Source organism: Pinus tabuliformis, chromosome 1_1, assembly GCF_031772625.1.
Source record: "Pinus tabuliformis cultivar Carrire ecotype Pingquan chromosome 1_1, CPIR1, whole genome shotgun sequence".
Classification (NCBI taxonomy): Eukaryota; Viridiplantae; Streptophyta; class Pinopsida; order Pinales; family Pinaceae; genus Pinus; species Pinus tabuliformis.
In genome coordinates this window covers 88,134,848-88,156,515 of record NC_142297.1, presented here as the reverse complement: position 1 = coordinate 88,156,515, position 21,668 = coordinate 88,134,848, and the positions used below count along the sequence as shown (strand labels likewise).

The 21,668-nt window shown below is 41.1% G+C and overlaps 1 protein-coding gene and 1 long non-coding RNA gene across 3 annotated transcripts; both read left to right on the top strand.

Annotated features, from left to right (window-relative positions):
• Nucleotides 1-2,455: 2,455 nt before the first annotated feature.
• Nucleotides 2,456-3,318, top strand: LOC149211771 (uncharacterized). Of its 2 annotated transcripts, none has more exons than XR_016250182.1 (4): nt 2,456-2,585; nt 2,708-2,765; nt 2,843-2,887; nt 2,982-3,318. It is a non-coding gene; the product is annotated as an uncharacterized LOC149211771 (long non-coding RNA). The 2 variants fall into 2 exon arrangements; XR_016250181.1 differs by having other exon boundaries at nt 2,504-2,595.
• An 11,862-nt stretch (nt 3,319-15,180) lies between these two features.
• On the top strand, nt 15,181-16,233 carry LOC149211770 (uncharacterized). The gene has a single exon (XM_089388474.1). It carries the CDS (start codon nt 15,181-15,183, stop codon nt 16,231-16,233), a length of 1,053 nt encoding a protein of 350 aa, XP_089244600.1.
• Nucleotides 16,234-21,668: the final 5,435 nt, after the last annotated feature.

Genomic DNA, 21,668 nt, shown 5'->3' with positions numbered 1-21,668 from the left:
AGTAAACGATTACAAATTTTCCAATAAATTCCTTCAGTACCTCATTCATCAAACGCATGAAAGTACTGGGAGCATTGCTTAACCCAAATGGCATCACTAGCCATTCATATAAGCCTTCATTCATTTTGAAAGTTGTCTTCCACTCATCTCCTTCCCGAATCCGGATCTGGTGATATCCACTTTTCAAGTCAATCTTCGAGAAATAAGCCGCCCCACTCAAACAGTCCATCATATCGTCCATTCTTGGTAAGGGAAACCTGTACCTAACTGTAATTTTGTTTATGGCTCTAGAGTCCGCACACATTCGCCACTCGCCTCCCTTCTTCGGAGCCAAAACAGTCGGTACTGCACAGGGGCTCATGCTCTCTCTAATTAACCCTTTGTCCAATAACTCCTGGACCTGTTTTCTGATTTCCTCATGGTCTTTGGGACTCATTCGATAGGCTGCTTTGTTTGGCAGACTTGCCCCTGGTATAAAGTCAATGCAGTGACTAATACCTCTTCTGGGTGGAAGTTCATCCGGAAGGTCATCCACCACGATGTCTCCAAACTCCCGCAGCAACTCTTGGATTTCCTCAGGCAAATCAGAAATCTGTGTATGTAATATCACTGCTATTGGTCTTCTTACGACAGCGAAATTTACATCACTGTCCCAAATTTGCTTTATAAATTCTTTACCTGCCATCAACAATGCTTTAACCCCACTGTTTTCAGCTGTACTTTCCTCCTTAATGGGTACAAGCGTGTGCTTGATTCCTTCCTTAACAAATTTATAACAGTTCGCCTTTCCGTCATGAATTGCGCTTCTGTCACACTGCCAGGGTCGTCCTAGTAATATATGACAGACATCCATAGGCATAACATCACAAATAACTTTGTCTTTGTACCGCCCTATCTGAAACTCCACCTCACACTGCTCATCCACTAGCAGTTGGTGTCCTTTCTGCAGCCACGACACCTTATATGGAGTAGGATGTTTCAGCTTTTTCAATCCTAGTTTCTCCACCATTTCCACTGCCACCAAATTGTCGGTACTCCCACTATCAATGATCAGTTTACAACACTTTCTGTGTGACTTGCAAACAGTCCGGAATAGAGCTTTTCGCTGATCAGGTTCTGCACTTTCCTTTGCTGGTTTTAACAGCGCTTTATTTAACACTAAAGCTTCACCCGTCTCTGGTGTATTCTCCACTTCCTGAGGTGCTGTCTCAGCATCCTCCGGCTAAGCAACATAAGTTCCTCTCCCGCCTACCGATTCACCTTCAGGACAATCATATGATTTGTGTCCCAGTTTATGACAACGATAGCATTGGACAGTCCCCCTGCCCCGACCACTTCCTCGCCCTTGCTGAACTGGTCGTCCTCCTCTAGTGCTGTTGTCCTTTTCTGCCGTGCCTGCGGACTTGGAACTGCTGCCTTCCTCACTAGAAACTGTACTTCTCCCTCTACCATAAACCTTGCCTTTTCCTCTGCCGGTTCCACCTCCTCTCCGGGTGTTCTGTTTCCTATTTATTTTCTCCTCTGCCTTCAAGGCAAACTGATAAGCTTCATCCAAGGTTCCGGGCGAGAGGATTCCAATTTCATCCAGGATCTCCCCCCTCAACCCATTCACAAACCGGGCTGTCTTTTCTGGGGTGTCTTCCACATATCCTGCTCGTAGGTTCAATTTATAAAATTCTTCTGTAAACTCCTTAACAGTCATCCCTCTTTGTTTTAAATTCTGCACCTGTCTATACAACATTATCTGATAGTCTTTTGGTAAAAATTTGTCCTTCAGTTTTGCTTCCATTCGGGCCCACTTCTTTATAGGTTGTTTGTGCTACCTCTTTCTCTCCGCCTGAACGCTGTCCCACCATAAGGACGCATGTCCCTTCAGCTTGGTGGCGGTGAACTTCACCTGTTTATCCTCACTGGTCTCTTCGAACTCGAAATATTTATTGACTTCACTTAACCAGTCTAATAATACATCTGCAGACAGACTTCCGTCATAAGTGGGCAGCTCATGCTTCGGCTTGTGACTAGACAGCAAAACTGACTTTAGTAACCGGAGTTTCGGTGTCACTCCTTCCAACTCCTCTTCGGGTGCTGCCACATCCTCATCACTGTCATCCGCTGGGTTTCTCCTTCCCCCAGCTTCTACCACTGCTAATCTATCTCTCAAAACACGAATCTCCTCACGTAGTCCCTCTTCTGCTATTCTCCGGATCGCTCTCCCTCTTCCTCGTCCTCTTCTACCAACCTCCATTTTTCCCTATCTGTCAACCTGCTCTGATACCACTTTTGATGGCCCAGCCCACCGTACTGAGTGGTTGGCGGTAATTAATGAGTTTTAAAGCCTGCGTAAACAGAGCTGTACACGTCCAGATGTTTCCACAAGGGTCAACCACGGGTTCCATCGGTTGTTAACCGGCACATGTGGGTTCTGTCCGACAATTCTTCCCGCCCTTTGACTCACTATACACTACCTTCGTTTCCCATTTTCGCCATTTGGTGGTAAGAAACTTGCTCCGCTCTGCCGAGGGTTTTGGAGTCTGAGGTTTCTCTGCTCGCGGGAATGCCCGGTCGTTCTGTTCCCCAATACACTGGTATTCGTTGGTAACGATGGTCCTTTGTTTGGTAGCGTTATGCTTTAGCTGTTTTCATGGAGGTTTAATGTTGAACGCTCCTTTATAACACTCGTCCTTAACTGGTAAGATCTCTGCTACAGGTATAACTCGCTCCAAGGTTCTGCAAGCTCGTTCACGCAATGGTGTCAAAATAAAAAGGTAAGCTCCGGTTCCCTGCTAGATTCTCTGGTTCCTTTTCACTCTGTCTCTAACAGCTTCACTCCTTGCTAGTCCAGGTTGTGAGTTGGTGGTTTGCTCCAACGTGGCCTCTGCCGTTACAGGTAAGTCATTTTCTCTGTTTCATTTATTTGCTTCTGCATTGTTTGTTGGTTTCTCACTTCTGTGCCCTAATGTGTTGTTCCTTTGTCCTCGCAGGCCACTTCCCGAGGTTTCGATCGAGGGTTTGTTCCTCTGCAAACTGGTTCTGAGTCGAAAACCGTCAAACCCTAACCGGGTAGGGTCTTTCCACGTTGTTCTATTTAGAATTTCGTTGTTGTTTGATCACCGGGTATGGCTATGCTAGTCGTCGCTCCTTTCTTTGTAGTTATTGTATGTAGTCTTCGGTCGTTTCGTAGGGTTTAGTGGAACTTCCCGGTCTCTGTAGAAACTGTAGCCGTTGGCGGCCTCCTTTATGTTTCGTTCAGTTCACTGTTAGAAAACTCTGTAGCCGTTGCGCTTTCTCTGGTTATTTGTATTTGTTGTTTTGTGAGGGTTTACCTCACCGAGCGTATAATGCTCAGGCAATGCTGAACTACGCACTCAATAATGTATTTGAATTTTTGATGCGGACAGTATATTTAATTACAGACAATATATGTTTACTTAGAAATGCAAAATGACTTCTTTTGGTTACCTGGTTATACTCGTTCCTTGTTGTATGTTTTGGTCGTCGTGGCTGTGCGGTTCCACTGGTACCGTTTCCTTGTCGCGTACTGTTCAATTTATTCTTGATATACAGAATTCAATAAATGTAAAGAAACTCAGAACATGTGATAGATGTCAATACACTTTAGTAGTGGTTCAAAAAGTAAAAATCTTTATTTTCTATGGTCAGAGGAACAATTCTGTTCTTGTTTTTCTTTTTCGAGGAGAAGAAGATTTTCGTTATTCACCACCCTTTGTATTTACAACCGGGCAGCGTAACTGCTCCCGCTTGCAGTTAGACTGTTACTTCGAATTGGTTCAACTGTCTGTTCATTTCTTGTAATACATATAAAGTTTCTGTTAACTGCTACTTTAATTTTCTAAATTTAAAACAGAACAATGTTTAAGTACCATGGTCCCTAAGTGACCTTCTTGGAAAATAAAATAAAAAGACTAAAGGTAAATTAAAAGAAACGATAACTTTTGATAACCTGTCCGCCATGCACGTGTCCCTTGCTTGTTTGTAACCTCTCCATAAGACAATCATGCACGTTCTGTCTCCTCGGAGCTGGATGCTCCTGCATCACATTACTACTAAAAATTTTAGGCATGCTTCGAATCAATGTTACTATAAAATTTAGGAACATACGTAGGCCCTTTTTTGTGCATACAACCCGAATCAGTGAGATTTACCTCCTCATACGTAATACTTCATTTACACGACCATCACAAGTTGCACAGCCCCAGAGCTAGTTCTTTTTAATTATTATAGTTGATTTTTTTAATGTTATATATATATTTAAGTGAATGTAGATTTTCACATTTATTCATGTTGTTAAAATTTTTTGAAAGAATATTGTGCAAAAGGTTTAAAGTGTACAATGTTCAAACAAGTGTTGAGGAGCCTTTAGGACACAAACTAGTTGTGATATGAAAATTAATAGGTCAAAAATGAAGCATGCTAAAATTTTTAACTATACATTTCATTCCTTTTAATCTAATTACAATTTTTTCAAAAAAATGTGTGTGTGTGTTCGAGGTCAATTCTATTAATTGTAAAAGTGTGAATAGAGAATTACAAAATTCCAGCCTCTCTATCGAATGGGATACCATACCATAACAAAAAATAGTCTCTCCCTAAGGTGAGGAGAGACAAGTGAGAACTAAAGGAAACAAAAAGAATCAAACTAAATTTAAGGCATTCACCTAACTAACCTTACACAAAAGTAACAGAACAATGGTAAAAAAAAACCATCACCATATCATAATCATGATGAGGGGTCTAAATCTGAGCCTCTAATTAGGATAATATCCATTGGATCCTCTGTTGCTTTCCTTGTTGTTGGAGGAATTCTTGGTTGTTTCTCTATATTCTCCATCCTCTAGTCTAAATCCCCTAGATTCTTGTGCAAGTGTTTAAGCAAGTGAAGAATGTACATATGGGCTTCATGCCAGTCTAGCAAGGTTTGCCCAATAGAAACTTCATTTTCTAGTAAAATCCACCCTCTACATGCACTAGTTGAACCAATCCCTTGTGTGGCCTATGTTTGGGGTCCAATCGACCTATTAAGTTAAAACCTCAATGTAAAATAGTGTGGGCCTATGGGAAGAAACTTCCCCCTTTTCCTTGGCTGGTTTTTTCCTATATATGGGCTTGAGTGATCTCCATGTATCGTGAGGCGAAGTACTCTATGCGATGGTGCATGCATGTGTGACCCCGATGGGCCCATTCCCTATAGTAAACAACCCCTCTTCTAACTCAAGTTCTCTGTGATTCATGGGTGACCAAGATGCTGGAACCCTAAAACAAAACACATCACCGACTACCTGAGAATAACACTTGAGGTCGAAGAATTACACAAGCTACAAGGGCTAAGGACAAACAATTCACTAGCACGAATGTCATAAAAGATAAAATCCACGGCCTTCAACTACCTAACAAGGATGGAGATATAAATTCCCCAACCCTTGAATCCTTCTTGATTCCAATTAAAGAACTCACATGAGTCTTAGAAACTACACTGAGTTGGTAGTAAAACAATAATGAAATGTAAACAAGAGGTGGAATCAACATGTATTGATCTGTATTACAAACTTCAAGCTTTATGGAAAATTTGCAAGTAATTTTTTATGTCTTTTAGGCAATGGATCAATTTAAAAAGGTACATAAATTATTGGGTTTTAAACTCAGTTTGCAACACAAAAATAGAGACAAATATACCATACAAAACAACAAAATGATAAAGGAGTTCACCTTTCCTGAGCTACATCTCCAGGTCCAGCTTCTAATGTTGGGCCTCTTTCATTAAGTGCTCAAATGTATGATTTTATGGATTTACAATACTTAGAATGTAGAAATAATGTCTCCAATGGCTTCAAAAGACCCAAAAACCCCAAGGTGGGCTCTTTTTGGGCTCAAATTGGCAAAAAAATGACAAAGTTATGGCTCAGAGAAGTTTCACTGCTAACTGATCTACAAATTGGCGCGGGATTCGTGCCATAAATGGTGCATTTTTTCGAACATTTAGTTTTCCCAATAATGCCTTAGCGCAGAACATTCTACCTCCACTCCTGGTCATATAGCGCATGTGGCCAAGGGATCGGGCTAATCGTGTCCCCGCCACTCCGCACCTTCAGTTGTTGGCCATTATCACATAAAGGCCCATAAGTCTGGGGGCTGGGCTAGCACCTATCCACCCGCCGATGTTTCCATGATGTCCATAAAACCTGGGGTCAGTTCCTTAACTTTTTCACACTCCTCGCCATCTCCAGAATTCCTCTACACTCGGTCCTATGTGATTCATGTGGCCATGGTCTTGGGCTAGGCCCGAGCCCCTCCATCTTGTGCTTGTCAAGGTCATGTGGGTGCCAATGACCAGGGGCCAAGGCTTAGTCCTGACCCCTTCCCCTCAATGCAATTTTGCATAATCTTTAACATAAATTCGAAGGCTAGTATAGTTAAGTAACATGATCATAGCACAGTGGTGGAGCTCTGTGATGTTCATCGAGAGGTTGGGGGTTCGATCTCGCCTCACTTGCAGGTTGACCCCATAAAATTTTACTACATTGTGGAGGTGCCATAGGGAACACTCCCATTGGTCCATATGAAAACCCCTCATCCAATTAAATCTGCCCATTTGCACAAAACATAAGAGGGCACTTGTCATCACCTGATAGGTCCAATGGTACACCCAGTCAGCCTGCTCACTCAGCTATACAGATTGCCCAGTCAGCAGCCGAGTCAGTAACCTACAAAAATTTTACCTATTTAGGAAAACAACCAGAACATGATATCTTGAGCATACTATTTTGGTTTTCAACAGTTCAAGTTGCGTTGGATTTATGATGACAAGCTCTATGTTTTGGAACCGGTTTCAAGCATTTTTGAAAACTCTTATTTTTGAGCATTTCACTGATCCACTGGATCACTCCTCTCCACTGGAAGCTTTTAGATCACCAAAAGACTATTTTCAACCAACAGATAGGTGAGGATATATCTCCATCATTCCAATCTCAATCCATTTGGCCTTGCTTGGATTTGTTCCTTTGAGCCCCACAGAAAGGTACTCCACATTCCCTCTTCTTGAAGTTCTTGTTTTTCTGTCAAGGATAGTATCTTGCCGCAATTCGTCAAGGTATTCATGAGAGAAATCTTCTATTAAAGGAATATGAACATTCTCTTCTTGATCTTCAATCAAAGGAGGCTCATATAATCTCAAGTTATCAACATTAACAACTGCATAGACTTGCATATATGGAGGCAAATCTAACTAGAAGGCATTATTACCAACCTTTTATAAAATCTTAAAATATCCATATCTGATTGTTTTTAATTTTTTACCTTCTCCTTGAAGCCTCTCCTTGCTAATGTAAAACTAAACTTCATTTCCAACCTGAAAATTATGGTCAACACAATGCTTATCATGCCTTGTCTTGTACTTGGCTTGACACTTTTCCATTTGTTCTTGAACCATTTGATGCACGAATTGAACTTGTTCAACGAATCTCTTGGCCTTATCTATGTCACTACATCAATAGAAACATCTTTCCCAAAGATAAAATATAAAGGATATTTTGGTAAGTATCCCAAGCATGCCTCAAATGGAGATTTTTGAGTCGATGAATGCTTTTCCCGATTGTAAGCATGTTGGATGTAGTGTAAGTGTTCATCCCAAAGCTTAGGATGTTTGCTGCAATAACCACGAATGAGATGTAATACTATTCTTTTCACCATGTCTATCTGACCATCAGTTTGTGGATGAAATGCCATGCTCTTCTTCAACTTGGTGTCCACAAGTCCCCATAAAATTGACCAAAAATTTAGACAAATCGAGAATCTCGATCAGAAATAATAGATGTGGGCAAGCCAAAATGAACCCATATATTTTGAAAGAACATATATGCATTTTTTTTAGTTGTAACCTGCTTATTACAAGGCATCAAAATACACATTTAGCTGAAACAATCCACAACAACATAAAGATAATCATGACCTTTCCTAGACATAGGTAGCCCTCCCACAAAATCCATATAAACACTTTCCCAAGGATGGGAAGGAACCGGAAGTGGAGTATACAATCCCGACTTTATATTTCTAGGCTTACTAGTAGCACATAAAGAAAATCATCTTACATATCATGACACACTTTCATTCATACAAGACCAGTAAAAATACCTTTGTAATTGTGCCACCGTCTTGCCTACACCAAAGAGGCCAACAATAAGAGAAGTATGCACTTCCCTTATGATGTTGACTCTTTCACCCTATGGAATAAATAGGTTTCCAAGATGATACAACAATTTATCATTAACATGATAACCTAATTCCTCTACTTGGTTGCCTTGACACAACATTGCATATACATCCTTAAAATCTTCATCTAAAGCATATTGTTCAACATCGCTCTCATGCATGATAGAATTATGCTTAATAATAACATATGCACTAACAATTGGTCTAGATAACATATCAACAACTTTTCTATATATACCTTTCTTACACCTTATTACCAAGTGGAATTACTCTAAGAAACCCATCCATCTGAAATGCGTCACTTGTTTTAGATTGGCCCGTGATTGCAAGTATTGCAAAGGTTGATGGTCAGTGTGAATGATAGTTTTCTTGCCCATCAGATAATGTTTCCATTTCTTCACACTTTGCACCAAAGCATACAACTCTTTGTCATATGTTGGATAGTTAATCACTGCACTGGTAAAGGTTTCAAAATGATAACATATAGGCTTACCATGTTGCATCAAATTTTCTCCCATGGCATAGTCAATTACATCGATTTGTATCTCAAATGGATGCTTTAGATATGGAAGTGCAAGAACTGGTGTTGTATTGATTCTCTCTTTCAATGCATCAAAGGATTTCTGTTGCTTGCCTCCCCACTGAAAAACCTGTTTCACACTTGTCAAAGCATGTAATGGAGCTGCAATGGATGAGAAGTTAGAAATGAACTTTCTCCAATATTGGGTTGCTCCCAAAAAGCTTCTAACCTCTGTTACATTATTGGGTTTAGGCTAATTCAAAATGACTTCGACCTTTTAGGGATCAATCTTCAATTCACCCCCTACAACAATATGACCCAAATATACTAACGAGGTTTTCCTAAATTCACATTTAGACATCTTCAAAAACAACTTTTCTTTCTTTAATACATCTAGAACTTGCCTAACATGCTTGACATGCTCTTCACGAGTCTTGCTGAAAATCAGTATATCATCTAAGTAGACTATCACAAAATCATCAAGAAATGGTCTTAAAACATCATTAATGACTCTCACAAATGTTGCAGGAGCATTGCAAAGCCCAAATGGCATAACCAAACATTCAAACAAACCTTGCTTCATTTTAAAAGTTGTCTTCCAAATATCACTTTCAGTAATCCTAATCTGGTGATAACCACTTCTCAAGTCCAACTTAGTGAGATAAACAACATCTTTCAATTGATCAAGAAAATCATCAATTCGAGGAAGAGAATATCAGTTATTTATCATGATTTTGTTCAAGGCTCTAAAGTCAAAACACATGCGAAATGTACCATCCTTCCTTGGTACCAAAAAAATAGGAGACTGACAATGAGATGTGCTTGGTCTGTTGACCCCTATGTCAAGAAACTCTTGGGTTTTTTTCTTAATTTCTACATTCTCCATAACTCACATCTCGTACATGCCAATATTTGGAAGAGTAATATCCCGCTTCAATTGGATCTCATGTTGGATTCCTCTTTTAGGAGGAAATCCTTTAGGTTCCTTAAACATCTTATCATACGTGCTAACAACCTCAACCAAATCAAATTTACGTTTTGCATCACATCCTTGGAAGGCTTCATTTTCAGTATCATCTTTGGGTTTGATCGTCAATAGTACGAAATTCTTACTATCATTAACAAGCCTCTTCATTTGTACAACAATCACAAGAGACAAATTCAATTGATTGCAATTTGTTGTAACAATATACTCAATCTTGTGTTTAAAAAAAGGATACTTGTTCTTATGGCGATGAAAGATGACTTTCTCATCATATAAGTATGAGATTCCCAAAAAAATCCTGCATATGTCAAGTGGTACTACATCAAGTTCTACATCATCAATAAAATTTGCAGTGATGGTGAATTTAAGTATGCATTTTCTTGTCACTTGAAATTGTGCATTGTCACACACCCAACCCAAAGGATAATATTTAGCATGAGGAATCGTTTCCAAATTAGTTTCTTGACAATGGCCTCAGAAATAAGGTTTCCTTGGGATCCACTATCAAACATAGTATCTACTTTGTTATGTTTTGTTATGACCCTAATATGGAAAAGCTCAATTCTTTCTTTTTCATTTTGAGTTTCAATGGGCTTGCCAGAAGAAGTAGTACTTGCAATAGGATCCTTACCTTTCAATCCCATGACTATGATTTTGGTTTCATATTTGGAATCAAATCCTAAATCATGTTGAGTTATTGCAACAGACTTTTGTTTCCCCTTGTTGTTAAACTTTTTGGGTCTCAACTCAGGATGAAGTTTCCAAAATTGGTATTCATGGTGGCCTTCTTTTGAGAAATGTTTACATGTGAGTTTCTCTCCTTCTTTCTTGATTGAAGCATTCTTTTTACCCTTGCCTTTGAACTTCCCCTTTCCTTTGTCTCCACTCTTGAATGGATTCTTGCTAGTCTCTTGAGGAAAATTTTTCCCTCTTGCTTCTAAATGAGTTGCCTATACACAAACTTCATCTAGCTTTATAGGGTTAAACATAAGAATTGTATTCCTCAAGTAACTATATAAACCACCTATGTATTTAAGGGGAGTGTCTTGAGAGGATAAATCTACACCCAAAAATGAGAGCTCTTCATCTAAACTCTTGGGTATAACTTTGAACACTCATACCTTTTGCTTGTCTAATGTTTTTCCAATCCATTATTGCTTTCTGCACATAAGCTAATGGATAAAATTGTCTCCTTAATGTAGATATGAAATCATTCCAAGAAGAAATTATCTTACTTCTTTTCTTTAAATCCTCTTGAGTTTTGGCCTCAATTTGTTGAACCCTGCAATAGACTTCAAGTTGACAAACCCAATTATCTAATTTCTCAGCATTTACTTCCCCATTGTACATAGGCAATTAAAATTTGACATAAATCTTTAACAAAGGTGTTTTAACATGTCCTTTTGGATTTCTTGGAGGAGTAAGTGAAGGGGTTGAAGTAGAAGAAGATGAGGGTGAATATGGAGGTGAAGGAAATGGTCGAGGTAGAGGTGGTGGTTTGTCACCATTTCCTCCATTACCTTTTGGAGGATTTGAGTTCTCTCCTTGCAACCTTGTGTTTCTCTCTTCAAATAGAACTTTCACCATTTCATACATTTCAAAGAAAGATTTTTGGAAATTTCTCTCATCCTCAAACATCATCTCATGTCCTTCTTCATGTGCCATGACTGCTGAAGCTTGAGGTATGTGTGGCTTCCTTGAACCCATTTGAGTATTTTGCTCTTCAAGCACTCCTCCTCTTTTCAAATTCAACCTTATAAGTTCCAGAAAACACTTTCAAAGAAAATCAAACCCTTAAAATATCCTTAAGCTTCGAGATCAAACTGATCTGTATTACAAACTTGAAGGTTTATGGAAAATTTGCAAGTAAATTTTTATGTCTTTTAGGAAATGGATCAATTTTCAAAAGTACATAAATTAATGGTTTTTAAACTCAATTTGTAGCATAAAAACATATAAAAATATAACATACACAACAACACAAGACAACAAAATGATAAAGGAGTTCACCCTTCCTTGGCTACATCTCCTTGTCCTACTTGTAATGTTGGGCCTCTTTCATTAAGTGATCAAATATGTGATGTCATGGATTTACAATGCTCAGAATGAAGAAACAATGTCTCCAATGGCTTTATAAGACCCAAAAATCCCAAGATAGGCTCTTGTTGGGCTCAAATTGACCAAAACCTGATAATGTTATGGCTGAGAGAAGTTTTTCCACTAACTGATGTACAAACTAGACATTCTGGCTAACCATCCTACGTTTTCTGCCATTTTGGAGACTATCGAGCAAAAATTATGTCTGGAGCTAGCAGGATTCACACCGCAAATGGTGCGTTTTGTTGAACAATTAGTTTTCCCAATAATGCCTTAGCGTAAAAAAAAAATTCATATGCTCCTGGTCATATAATGCATATGGCCAAGGGGTGTGTTAACCATGCCCCCACCACTCTACACCTTCCGCCAGTGGGCATGGTGACATAAATGCCCATAAGGTCGAGGTTTGGGCTAATCGCCTGCCCCCATCGAGCTAGCACCAATCCACCCGCTGACGATTCCACAGTGTCCATAAAACTTGGGACCAATTCCTGCACTTTCCTTCCCTCCTCGCCAGTTCCAAAAGCCCTCTACGCTCGGTCCTGTGTGAGTCATGTGGCCATGGGATAGGGCTAGGCCCGAGCCCCTCCATCTTGTGCCTGCCGAGGTCATGTGGGTTCTAATGACCAGGGGCCAGGACTTAGTCTCGGACCCTTCCTCCCAACGCAATTTTGATAATATTTAACGTAAAGTCGGAGGCTAATATAGTTAAGCAACATGATCATAGTGCAGTGTTATAGCTATTTGGTGTTTGCTGAGAGGTTGGGGGTTTGATCTTGCCTAGCCTACGGGCCAACCCCATAATATTTTACAGCACCGTGGAGGTGCCACATGGTAGCCCATGATTGGTCCATGTGGCACGTTCCCATTGGTACACATCAAAACCCCTCATCAAATCAAATCCACCCATGTGCACGAACCATAAGAGGACACTTGTCATCACCTAATTGGCTCGATGGTACACCCAGTCAACCTACTGACTCAACTGTACAGACTACCCAGTTAGTAGTCCAGTCAGCAACTTGCAAAAGTTTTCCCTGTTTAGGAAAACGATCATAACACGATATCTTGAGTATACGATGTCAGTTTTGAGCGATTCAAGTTGTGTTGGATTCAAGACAATGAGCTCGAAATTTTGGAACCAGATTTTAACACTTTTGAACACTTTAATTTTTGAGCACTTTATTGATCCACTGGATCATCTAGACACAAGATTATTCAACATATACTGAGTAGTAACTCTCAACCACCAGAAAAACATCCACCACCCAACCATAGACAGTCTAAGGGTCCTCTAAGAGAACCAAACAAACATTAAAATACCACCAAAGGGAGTGGATGGAACCCATACTATTGTTTTCCAAGGAAGGAACCATCATTACAATTACTATATGGCTTTAGGCCCCAATATTTCTTCCAACCCCAAACCCCATTAGAACATGTAGACCCCAATAAAATCTATGCATAAACTATCACACAGATAAAGGGAAAAACTAGACCAATGACTTCTAGTTGAGAATGAGAGCCAAAATGACACCTTGTAAAAAAACTCTAGGTCTGGTGCCCAACATCATCAAACCATATTTAGAAAAAAATAAAAAAAGGGGAGAGAAGCTGAAGGAAAATGGTGGACTAGGGTTTCTAACAAACCCTTACATGGCGCAGAGACAGAGCAAGCAACCTCTCAGGTCCAAGCAGGACTGCTGCTAGTTCAGGCTTGGCACATCTGGTAACTAAAACCGATGAACACTCCGATGGGGGAGGCATCAGTGCCTCCCCCCAAAGACTGCAACAATGAAGACCCACTTGAAGGCGGAACTGAGAAGATTTCAAATGAGAATGCAGAGAAGCCAGCGGTACGGCCTACGCAGCAGCAGGAGAAGAATGCCCAAGCAGATTCGGAAAACGAAAAAGAAGATAAACCTGCAGTATCTGAGCAATCAAAGAAGGCATCGTCATCCACTTGCGAGCCCATTGCTATAGAACGACCCAAGATTGAGCTCCCCAGTCACAAAATCAATGCACAAATACAATACATGAAAGACCATGCACTAATAGGCAAATTTATAGGCTATTGGCTAATTGAAAAAGCTCTGCAAGGCTGGATAACCTCAAAGTGGAAGCCCAAAGGACATGTTACCCTACAGCTAGGCCCCAAAGGCTTCTTCACAACCATCTTTAACTGCCTTGAAGACAGAAATCGTGTCCTAGATGGAGGACCCTACTTCTTTAATGCAACAAGTCTTTATCTACGAGACTGGGTAGAAAGATTTAATCCAGATAAGGAAGACTTCAATTGGGCGCCAGTTTGGATTTGCATGTACTCTTTACCACTGGAATACTGGGATGAAGAATCACTTAAAGCCATTGGTAATGGATTAGGCGAGTTCATAAAGGTAGCAGAGGAAACAAAGCTTCGTAGGTACACCTCCTATGCTCGTATTTGCGTTTACATGAAGCTGGGCAAGGCGCTCACGGACTTGGTAAGTCTCCTTCACAATGACTTTGAATGGATACAACCCATAGATTATGAACATGTACCTTTCAGATGCAGGAGGTGCCATGCCCATGGACACCTATTCCGTGACTGTCCTTTAAACGCTCCTCCTAAATCCACAGACAATGGGGGAAAGTCTGATACGGAAGGGTTTACTAAAGTGGCCAACAGAAAGAAGCATACCAAAAAACCACCCACAGCCCCAAAAAATGCTACTCCATCATCAGATGTGCCATCCTCAAGCAATAGCTTTGATATTTTGGCAAACCTAGATATGCCTGAATAAGATCCCCCTGTGATAGCAAAGACAACCTCTGCTCCATCCACCAAACTTTCTTCTACACCTATTCATAATGAAGCCAAACAACCATCAAAAGTTAACACCTTTGATCCGCATGCATCAACCATGCAACCTATCCCCAACCATGCTAATAAAAAAGCCCTCTGGTCCGATAAAGTAATGGACATTGATAATCTGTTAACAGACCCTCTTCAGCGAATACCTCACATGGAGGAAAATAGTCAACAAATTTTAATGGAAGAAGAACCGGAAAGCTTTGATCTAGGTGATATAGACAGTTTCAGTCTAGAACAAGCTTGTAAGAGGAAAGAGTTCGACACAATACCGAATAGGCAGCTCGAAAATCTGGAAATAGTACTATCAAGAGTGTATCAGCACAACACACTGGGCATACAACAAGGAGGTAACTGGGACGGGAAACATAACATCAAAGATGGGAAGAAGAGAGGGAGAAAGACAGATCTACAGCGCACCATCCTAATTGGGGAAATGCTAGTGGAGTCCGGAAGATGCTCCAAGCTGACTAAATACTACCGTTCCCTACCTACAGGTCAACCATGAAGCTCATCTCATGGAATGTAAGAGGACTTAACGGTCTGGGGAAATACAGAATGTTAAAGAACATGATTCAGCAAGAACAACCACACATTGTATTCATGCAGGAAACAAAATGTAACACTAGTACCTTAGCTTCCATATTATCCAAAGCATGGGCGGGATGTCAGACTGTTACAGTAGATGCAACAGGTGCTTTGGGAGGGCTTGCCATAGCATGGAATACTCAGCACGTCTCCCTAACATATTTCCATGCTTCACACCATTTTATTCAAGCAACTTTCCACCTTATTGGAACCAACATACATGGCCACTTGACCAATGTATACTTCCCTCAAGATGCAATACAAAAGACTACGTTGCTAAAAACGTTGGAAATTATCAACTCTACAAGAACTTATCCACTCTGGATCACAGGCAGTGACTTCAACATGATCACGCGGCTGGAGGAAAAACTTGGAGGCAGAAGAAAGCTGGACAATGAAAGCAATAGCTTCAAAGAATACATTCAAAACAACTGGCTAATTGACTTACCATTTGATAATGGCACTTACACATGGAATAACAAACGGACGGGCTCTCAACAAATCTCCTCCAGGTTGGATAGATATATAATATCAAACAACTTTTTCCATTTAGGTGGTGATATATGCGCCTCCATACTTCCCATTGCTGGCTCGGATCATTGGCCTATTTCCTTGCAATGGAAGAATCCTGGAAATTCAAACAGGAAACCATTTAAATTTGAAGCTTTCTGGCTCACCCACCCTGAGTTCAAAAAAGTGGTCAAATCAGCGTGGGAGAGCTTCATTCCCAATGGTGGCTCAACTATGTATCAATTCCAACAGAGACTGAAGCACATCAAAAGGAAAATCAAGACCTGGAATTACACTACATTCGGAAATATATTTCAAGAGAAAAAAGTCCTCGAGCAAAGAATGAAAGAGCTACAACAGAAGATCATCACAGGAGGCAGAACAGAGGAACTAGAAAGTCAAGAACAAATTCTACTAACACAATTAGAAGAAAGAAGGAAACAAGAGGAACTGCTCTAGAAACAAAAGTCAAGAATTAAATGGATAAAAGAAGGTGAAAGAAATACCAAATTCTTTCATCAGACAACTATTCAAAGAAGAATGAATAATACCATCTCGCATATTCAAAATCCACAGGGAGATAGAATGGAGAAACAGGAAGATATTGAGAAAGAGCTCACTAATCACTTCAAAACAGTACATCAAGAGCCACCTACAGATAGACATACAATAAACGAAATACTTCAACATATTCCCAGAATTATAACAGAGGAGCATAATCAGCTTTTGCTAAGACCGGTCACCCTGACAGAGGTAGAAGAGGCATCAAATCAATTGAAAGCTTGGAAAGCTCTAGGACCTGATGGTTTCACCTCTAACTTTTACCATCATTTCTAAGACTTAATCAAAGTAGAAGTCTAGAATGTGGTCAAAGAATCTCGAGTTCTGCATTGACTACTTCCCTCTCTCAATGTGACATTCATCGCACTTATTCCCAAAGAAGCACAACCAAGCACTCCGGAGAAGTTCAAGTCCATTGCATTATGCAACGTCATATACAAAATTATATAGAAAGTAATTGAAAATCACCTCGAACCGCTCCTCCCTCTTCTCATTTCACCAGAACAATCTGGATATGATGAAGGACGTCAAATCTTGGACGACATTATTCTGACTCATGAAACCATCCATTCCTTAAAGAGAAACAAACAGGCAGGTATGCTTCTGAAAATTGATCTCTCTAAAGCCTTTGACAAGCTTAGCTGGTCCTATATAAAACATATGCTGACTACCTTCGGATTTAGCCTGACCTGGGTTAGATGGCTTATGAATCTAATAACTTCCCCCCTCTACTCTGTTCTAGTTAATGGAATCCCCTCTAAACCCTACTCCCCTTCCAGAGGAATCCGTCAAGGTGACCCATTATCCCCATTTCTCTTTATTATTATGGCAAAAGGTCTGGGTCGTCTTATAAAGCAGGTCGTTCAATCTCATGACCTTAGAGGCATCTCTGTACCTGGAACCTCTACGATCACACATCAACAATTTGTTGATGACAATATGCTTTTTGGACATCCCTCTGTCTTCTAGAAACTTTCTCAAAAGCCTCTAGAACCACTATAAATACTGCCAAATCACAAATATTCTTCTTCCATACTCCAGTAGCCACTCAAAGAATCATTGCCAGAATCATTGGACTCTTTCAAGCCAAACTCCCATCTCATTATTTGGGTGCTCCACTGATAGACTCAGCTTTAAAGCATACCTCTTAGCAACAACTCATTGAGAAAATTAAAAGTCGACTATCGTCATGGACATACAGGAATCTCAACATGGCAAGCAGGCTCGTCCTAATAAAGGCGGTCCTACAATCCATGCCCCTCTATCTCTTCTTGGTTCTTGCTGCGCCGAAATGGGTGCTAAAGAGAATAAAAAATCTGAAACGCAATTTCTTATGGGGATCCACAGGGAAAAATAGAAAATGGGCATTAGTAAAATGGGACACGGTTTGTACACCTAAAAATCAGGGAGGTCTAGGATTACATGACCCGCAACATAGAAACACATTAATGGGGGCACGAATATCGTGGCAATGGGTCTCAAGCCCATAGAAGACATGGGCACAACTATGGACTACAAAATATGCAAACAATTGACCACAACAAGAGCTGATAAGTTAACTACCACGCCCACAGGATCCCTAATATGGAATGCGGCAAAACAACACAGAGAGATCTTCCAAAAACATATCTTTTGGGAGATATGCGAAGGGAGAACCACACGTTTCTAGACGGATTCATGGCAACAGAGACCAAAAATAGCAGAACTTCTACCTTGCACAAATCACAATGGAAACAACATCAACCAGACAGACCATGTAGCACAATTCTGGACTCACAGTACCAATTAAGGCTTCAGGCAATGGAAACCTTCTGCACAGATAACACAACAAGAAACTAAAGCTTATAACTCGGAGCTAACCAGTAGAAGAATCAGATATAATACTAGAAAAGATGTTCTAAGATGGGGATATACACCGAAAGGAGTATACACCACAAAAGAAGCCTACCAGCTGATGCTCCAAACACAGGAACTAGTTGATCCTGCTTGGAATCGCATCTGGACTACCGAGATTTGGCCAAAAATTTCCACTTATACATGGCTACTATATCATTAGAGAATTCTCACTTGGGACAACTTAATCAAAAGAGGATTCCAGGGACCCTCCTACTGCCCTAATTGTCAAAATCATGAAGAAACTATTCCGCACCTCATGGACTCCTACCACATGGCTAACAACTATGGGAAAAGCTTACTTTCCGATGTCAGCGATCATGCAGAATCCTAGGGGATATAAACGGCACCATCCGCAACTTGGCTCCAGAGCCTTATAACAGCAAAATTCTCAATAAGCTATGGACAATTCTACCGGGCTTTCTTTTCTGGACTATTTGGAAGGAAAGAAAAAAACGAATTTTCAAAACCAAAGAACTACTTTAGAGATCATATGGACCAACCTATGTCAGAATATTCATGAAACATTAGCTCTCCATCAGTGGAGTGCTCCATCAGTGGAGTGCTAAGGACTTTCCCACCCAGACACAGGAACAGAGCATATGGGAAAATTGGAACTTCAAGCTCTAGAAGGTACAATTTGATCCCAACAGACTAAGTACTATCATCAAGCAGCTTTCACATTCGATTCCCCCCCCCCCCCACAAAAGGTGATAAAGCTAAATTTTGATGGTGCCTCCAATGGCAACCCAGGTAAAGTAGGACATGGTGGCATATTCAGAGCCATGAAGGCCGACCCTTGCTAATATACGTCGGCTCCATTGGTTGGGACACGAACAACTCTGCAGAAATGGAAGGATTATGACAAGGTATGAACTTAGCACACCAACATAATTTTCATCCCATCATAATAGAGGGGGACTCCTAAATTCTAATAAATATGGTCACTCAAATACAACTAGGAAGCATTGCTTCAAGAGTTGCCAAAAGCTGGAGATTAGTGGCCAGGATTGAACTAATAGAGAAATGGATGAAAAATAGAAGAGAAACCACATTTATTCATGTCAAAAGGGACAAAAACATGGTACCAGATCTCCTGGAAAATATCAGGGTTGAACAGGATCAAGTCCTACATTCTGGCACAATCAACATTCTAAATGACCACTCTCAATTGCAAGCTTGCACTAACCTGGTGCATAAGGACACCCATCTCCCGAATGCGGGTGACAATTAAGGACAGTGAGGTGGCTGCCAACTGGGTTGGCATGTGGCGAGACCACAAGGCCTCCCGCAGGTCGGCATAGTGGTCCAAAAATGGTATTTATAATCACCATAAATGCACCTTATTTGAGTGTTGCCTCCAATCTGATAACCGCCATCAACCTCAGCTCAAGGCAAACATGAATTCTCGGGAGAATATCACCTCTGCTCTTGCCTATCCACCCCTGCAACCTCGGCCCCTGCAATGCCTCTGCCCTCATGCAGTGACTGCACCCAGCTCCTGCACAACCATAGGGAGATGCTGCAACCTCCTTTGCTGTATTGATTTTGGCTCGGGCATCCACTTCACCCACAGCCTGGATTGTCATTTTACCATCCCTTCGGCCCTGGTTGCTCATCCCTCTGCTGAATTGTCCGCAAGCTCCACTATGACACTGCATTCCATTGTGCCCAATTCAGGACGAAATTCGAACCCACCTGCAGACAGCATGGTGCGACATAGGATGCGTAGCCGTAGGGGTGGGAACCGAGGGAGCCTGAGTCGCACCCAGCGCTCTCCTGCTTCGGATACCACTTCCTCTCTGGCTGAGCAAATCCCAAGTTGTTACCCAAATATGCGTAGTGGAAGAGGTCCCCTCTGCCTCACCTCCCAACAGCTTCCCCTCCATTTCTGCCCCATCTCCCAGAGGCACTCCACCCACTCCTCAACTGCATTCCCAGAATGCCCAATTCACCTTCCGCTCCGCCCTGAACAAGCCCCTCATCATGGCCACCATAACCATAAGCTTTCACGAGGAAGAGCAGAGCTCTGAGGCACAAGCCACCGAGGCTGGTGGACGCTTCACGGCAATTGAGGAGCAAGGAACGATGGGAGGTGACTGAACCAGGGCAATTGGGATATCGAACATTGCTGGTGGTGGGCACACCACAGTAGGGTGCAGCCACACCAATTCCAAACAGGAACTGGCTTAGACAAGCATTCAAGGCGTAGTGGAGCGGAGCGAGGGGTAGCAGACCAGACGCGTAGGGAAGGAAGTGAACGAGGCTCTGCAAACAAACTGGGTAATGGACGAATACTGTTGTCTCGTCGAGGAAGAACACCCAGCATTGCAGGCTGGCGACATGGAGACATCATTGCTGGCAAGTGGCGACATGGACGAGTACAGATGCTTCATTGTGGAGGAGCACCCTCCGTCACTGCCACGTCCCTAGCCTGCCACCTCAATGCCATGTGTCAGCCTCTTTGTCTACCACCTTGTTGCCACTCAGCATGCCACGCGTCTGCCACATAGTCTGCCACTCAGCATGCCACGTGTCTCAGGTTCATTGGGACTCTATTTTTTAGCTTTTTGTTTTCAATGGGATTTTGGGGAAAAACTATAAGATTTTCGGCTCTTCAGTTGGGTTTTCATTTTTTGGTCTCATTAGATACAATGATACAAAACTGGATGCTTTGTTGGTTTCCCCTGCGTGGGCAGCAAGCTAATTTTCTGAACTTTTTTGGTTACGGACTGGTTTCCCTTCTGGGCAGTTCAAATCCAGACTTTTGCTGGTTGATGCCATTCCTCTGGCATGGTTAAGTACAGGCTTCGGCCTCAGTGTATGATATCCTTTTTCATTAATAGAATTAGTATAACTTAGAAAGAAAAAAAAACATCATCAAACCATATAAATTATATCCTACACCTCAGACACCAAGGAATGGAAGTAACCAAAAAATCCAAGATAATATAGAAATAGTTTCATATGCTCTCCTCATCCAATTTCCCTACAGATCATCTCGCTAGTTAACCAAATTAATTGATGCAAAACAAGACTTAAGAACCACACAATTTTACCTATTAAAAATGTTTGTAGAGCTTAGAAGTGCGCAACATCTGATTCATGGTATGGAGCTAAACCAATTAATCCATTGTATGACACATTCTTTTATAAATTCTCACATCTTAAACCCACTCATATATGTGATCCACCATTGCATGTCTCCTTCTTGTTGGTCTCTGAATCCTCATACACCTACACTATGCTTAATCTATTACATGATCATATCTTAAATGTGGTGCTAAAATTCGGAAAAAAACTAATCATGCAAAATAATGTTCTTAAAACCTTTTCCACCCTATGATGGAAATCATTTATTATTGGGGAAGGGGGTGGTGTCTTAAAACCTTTTCCACCCTATGATGGAAATCATTTATTATTGGGGAAGGGGGTGGTGT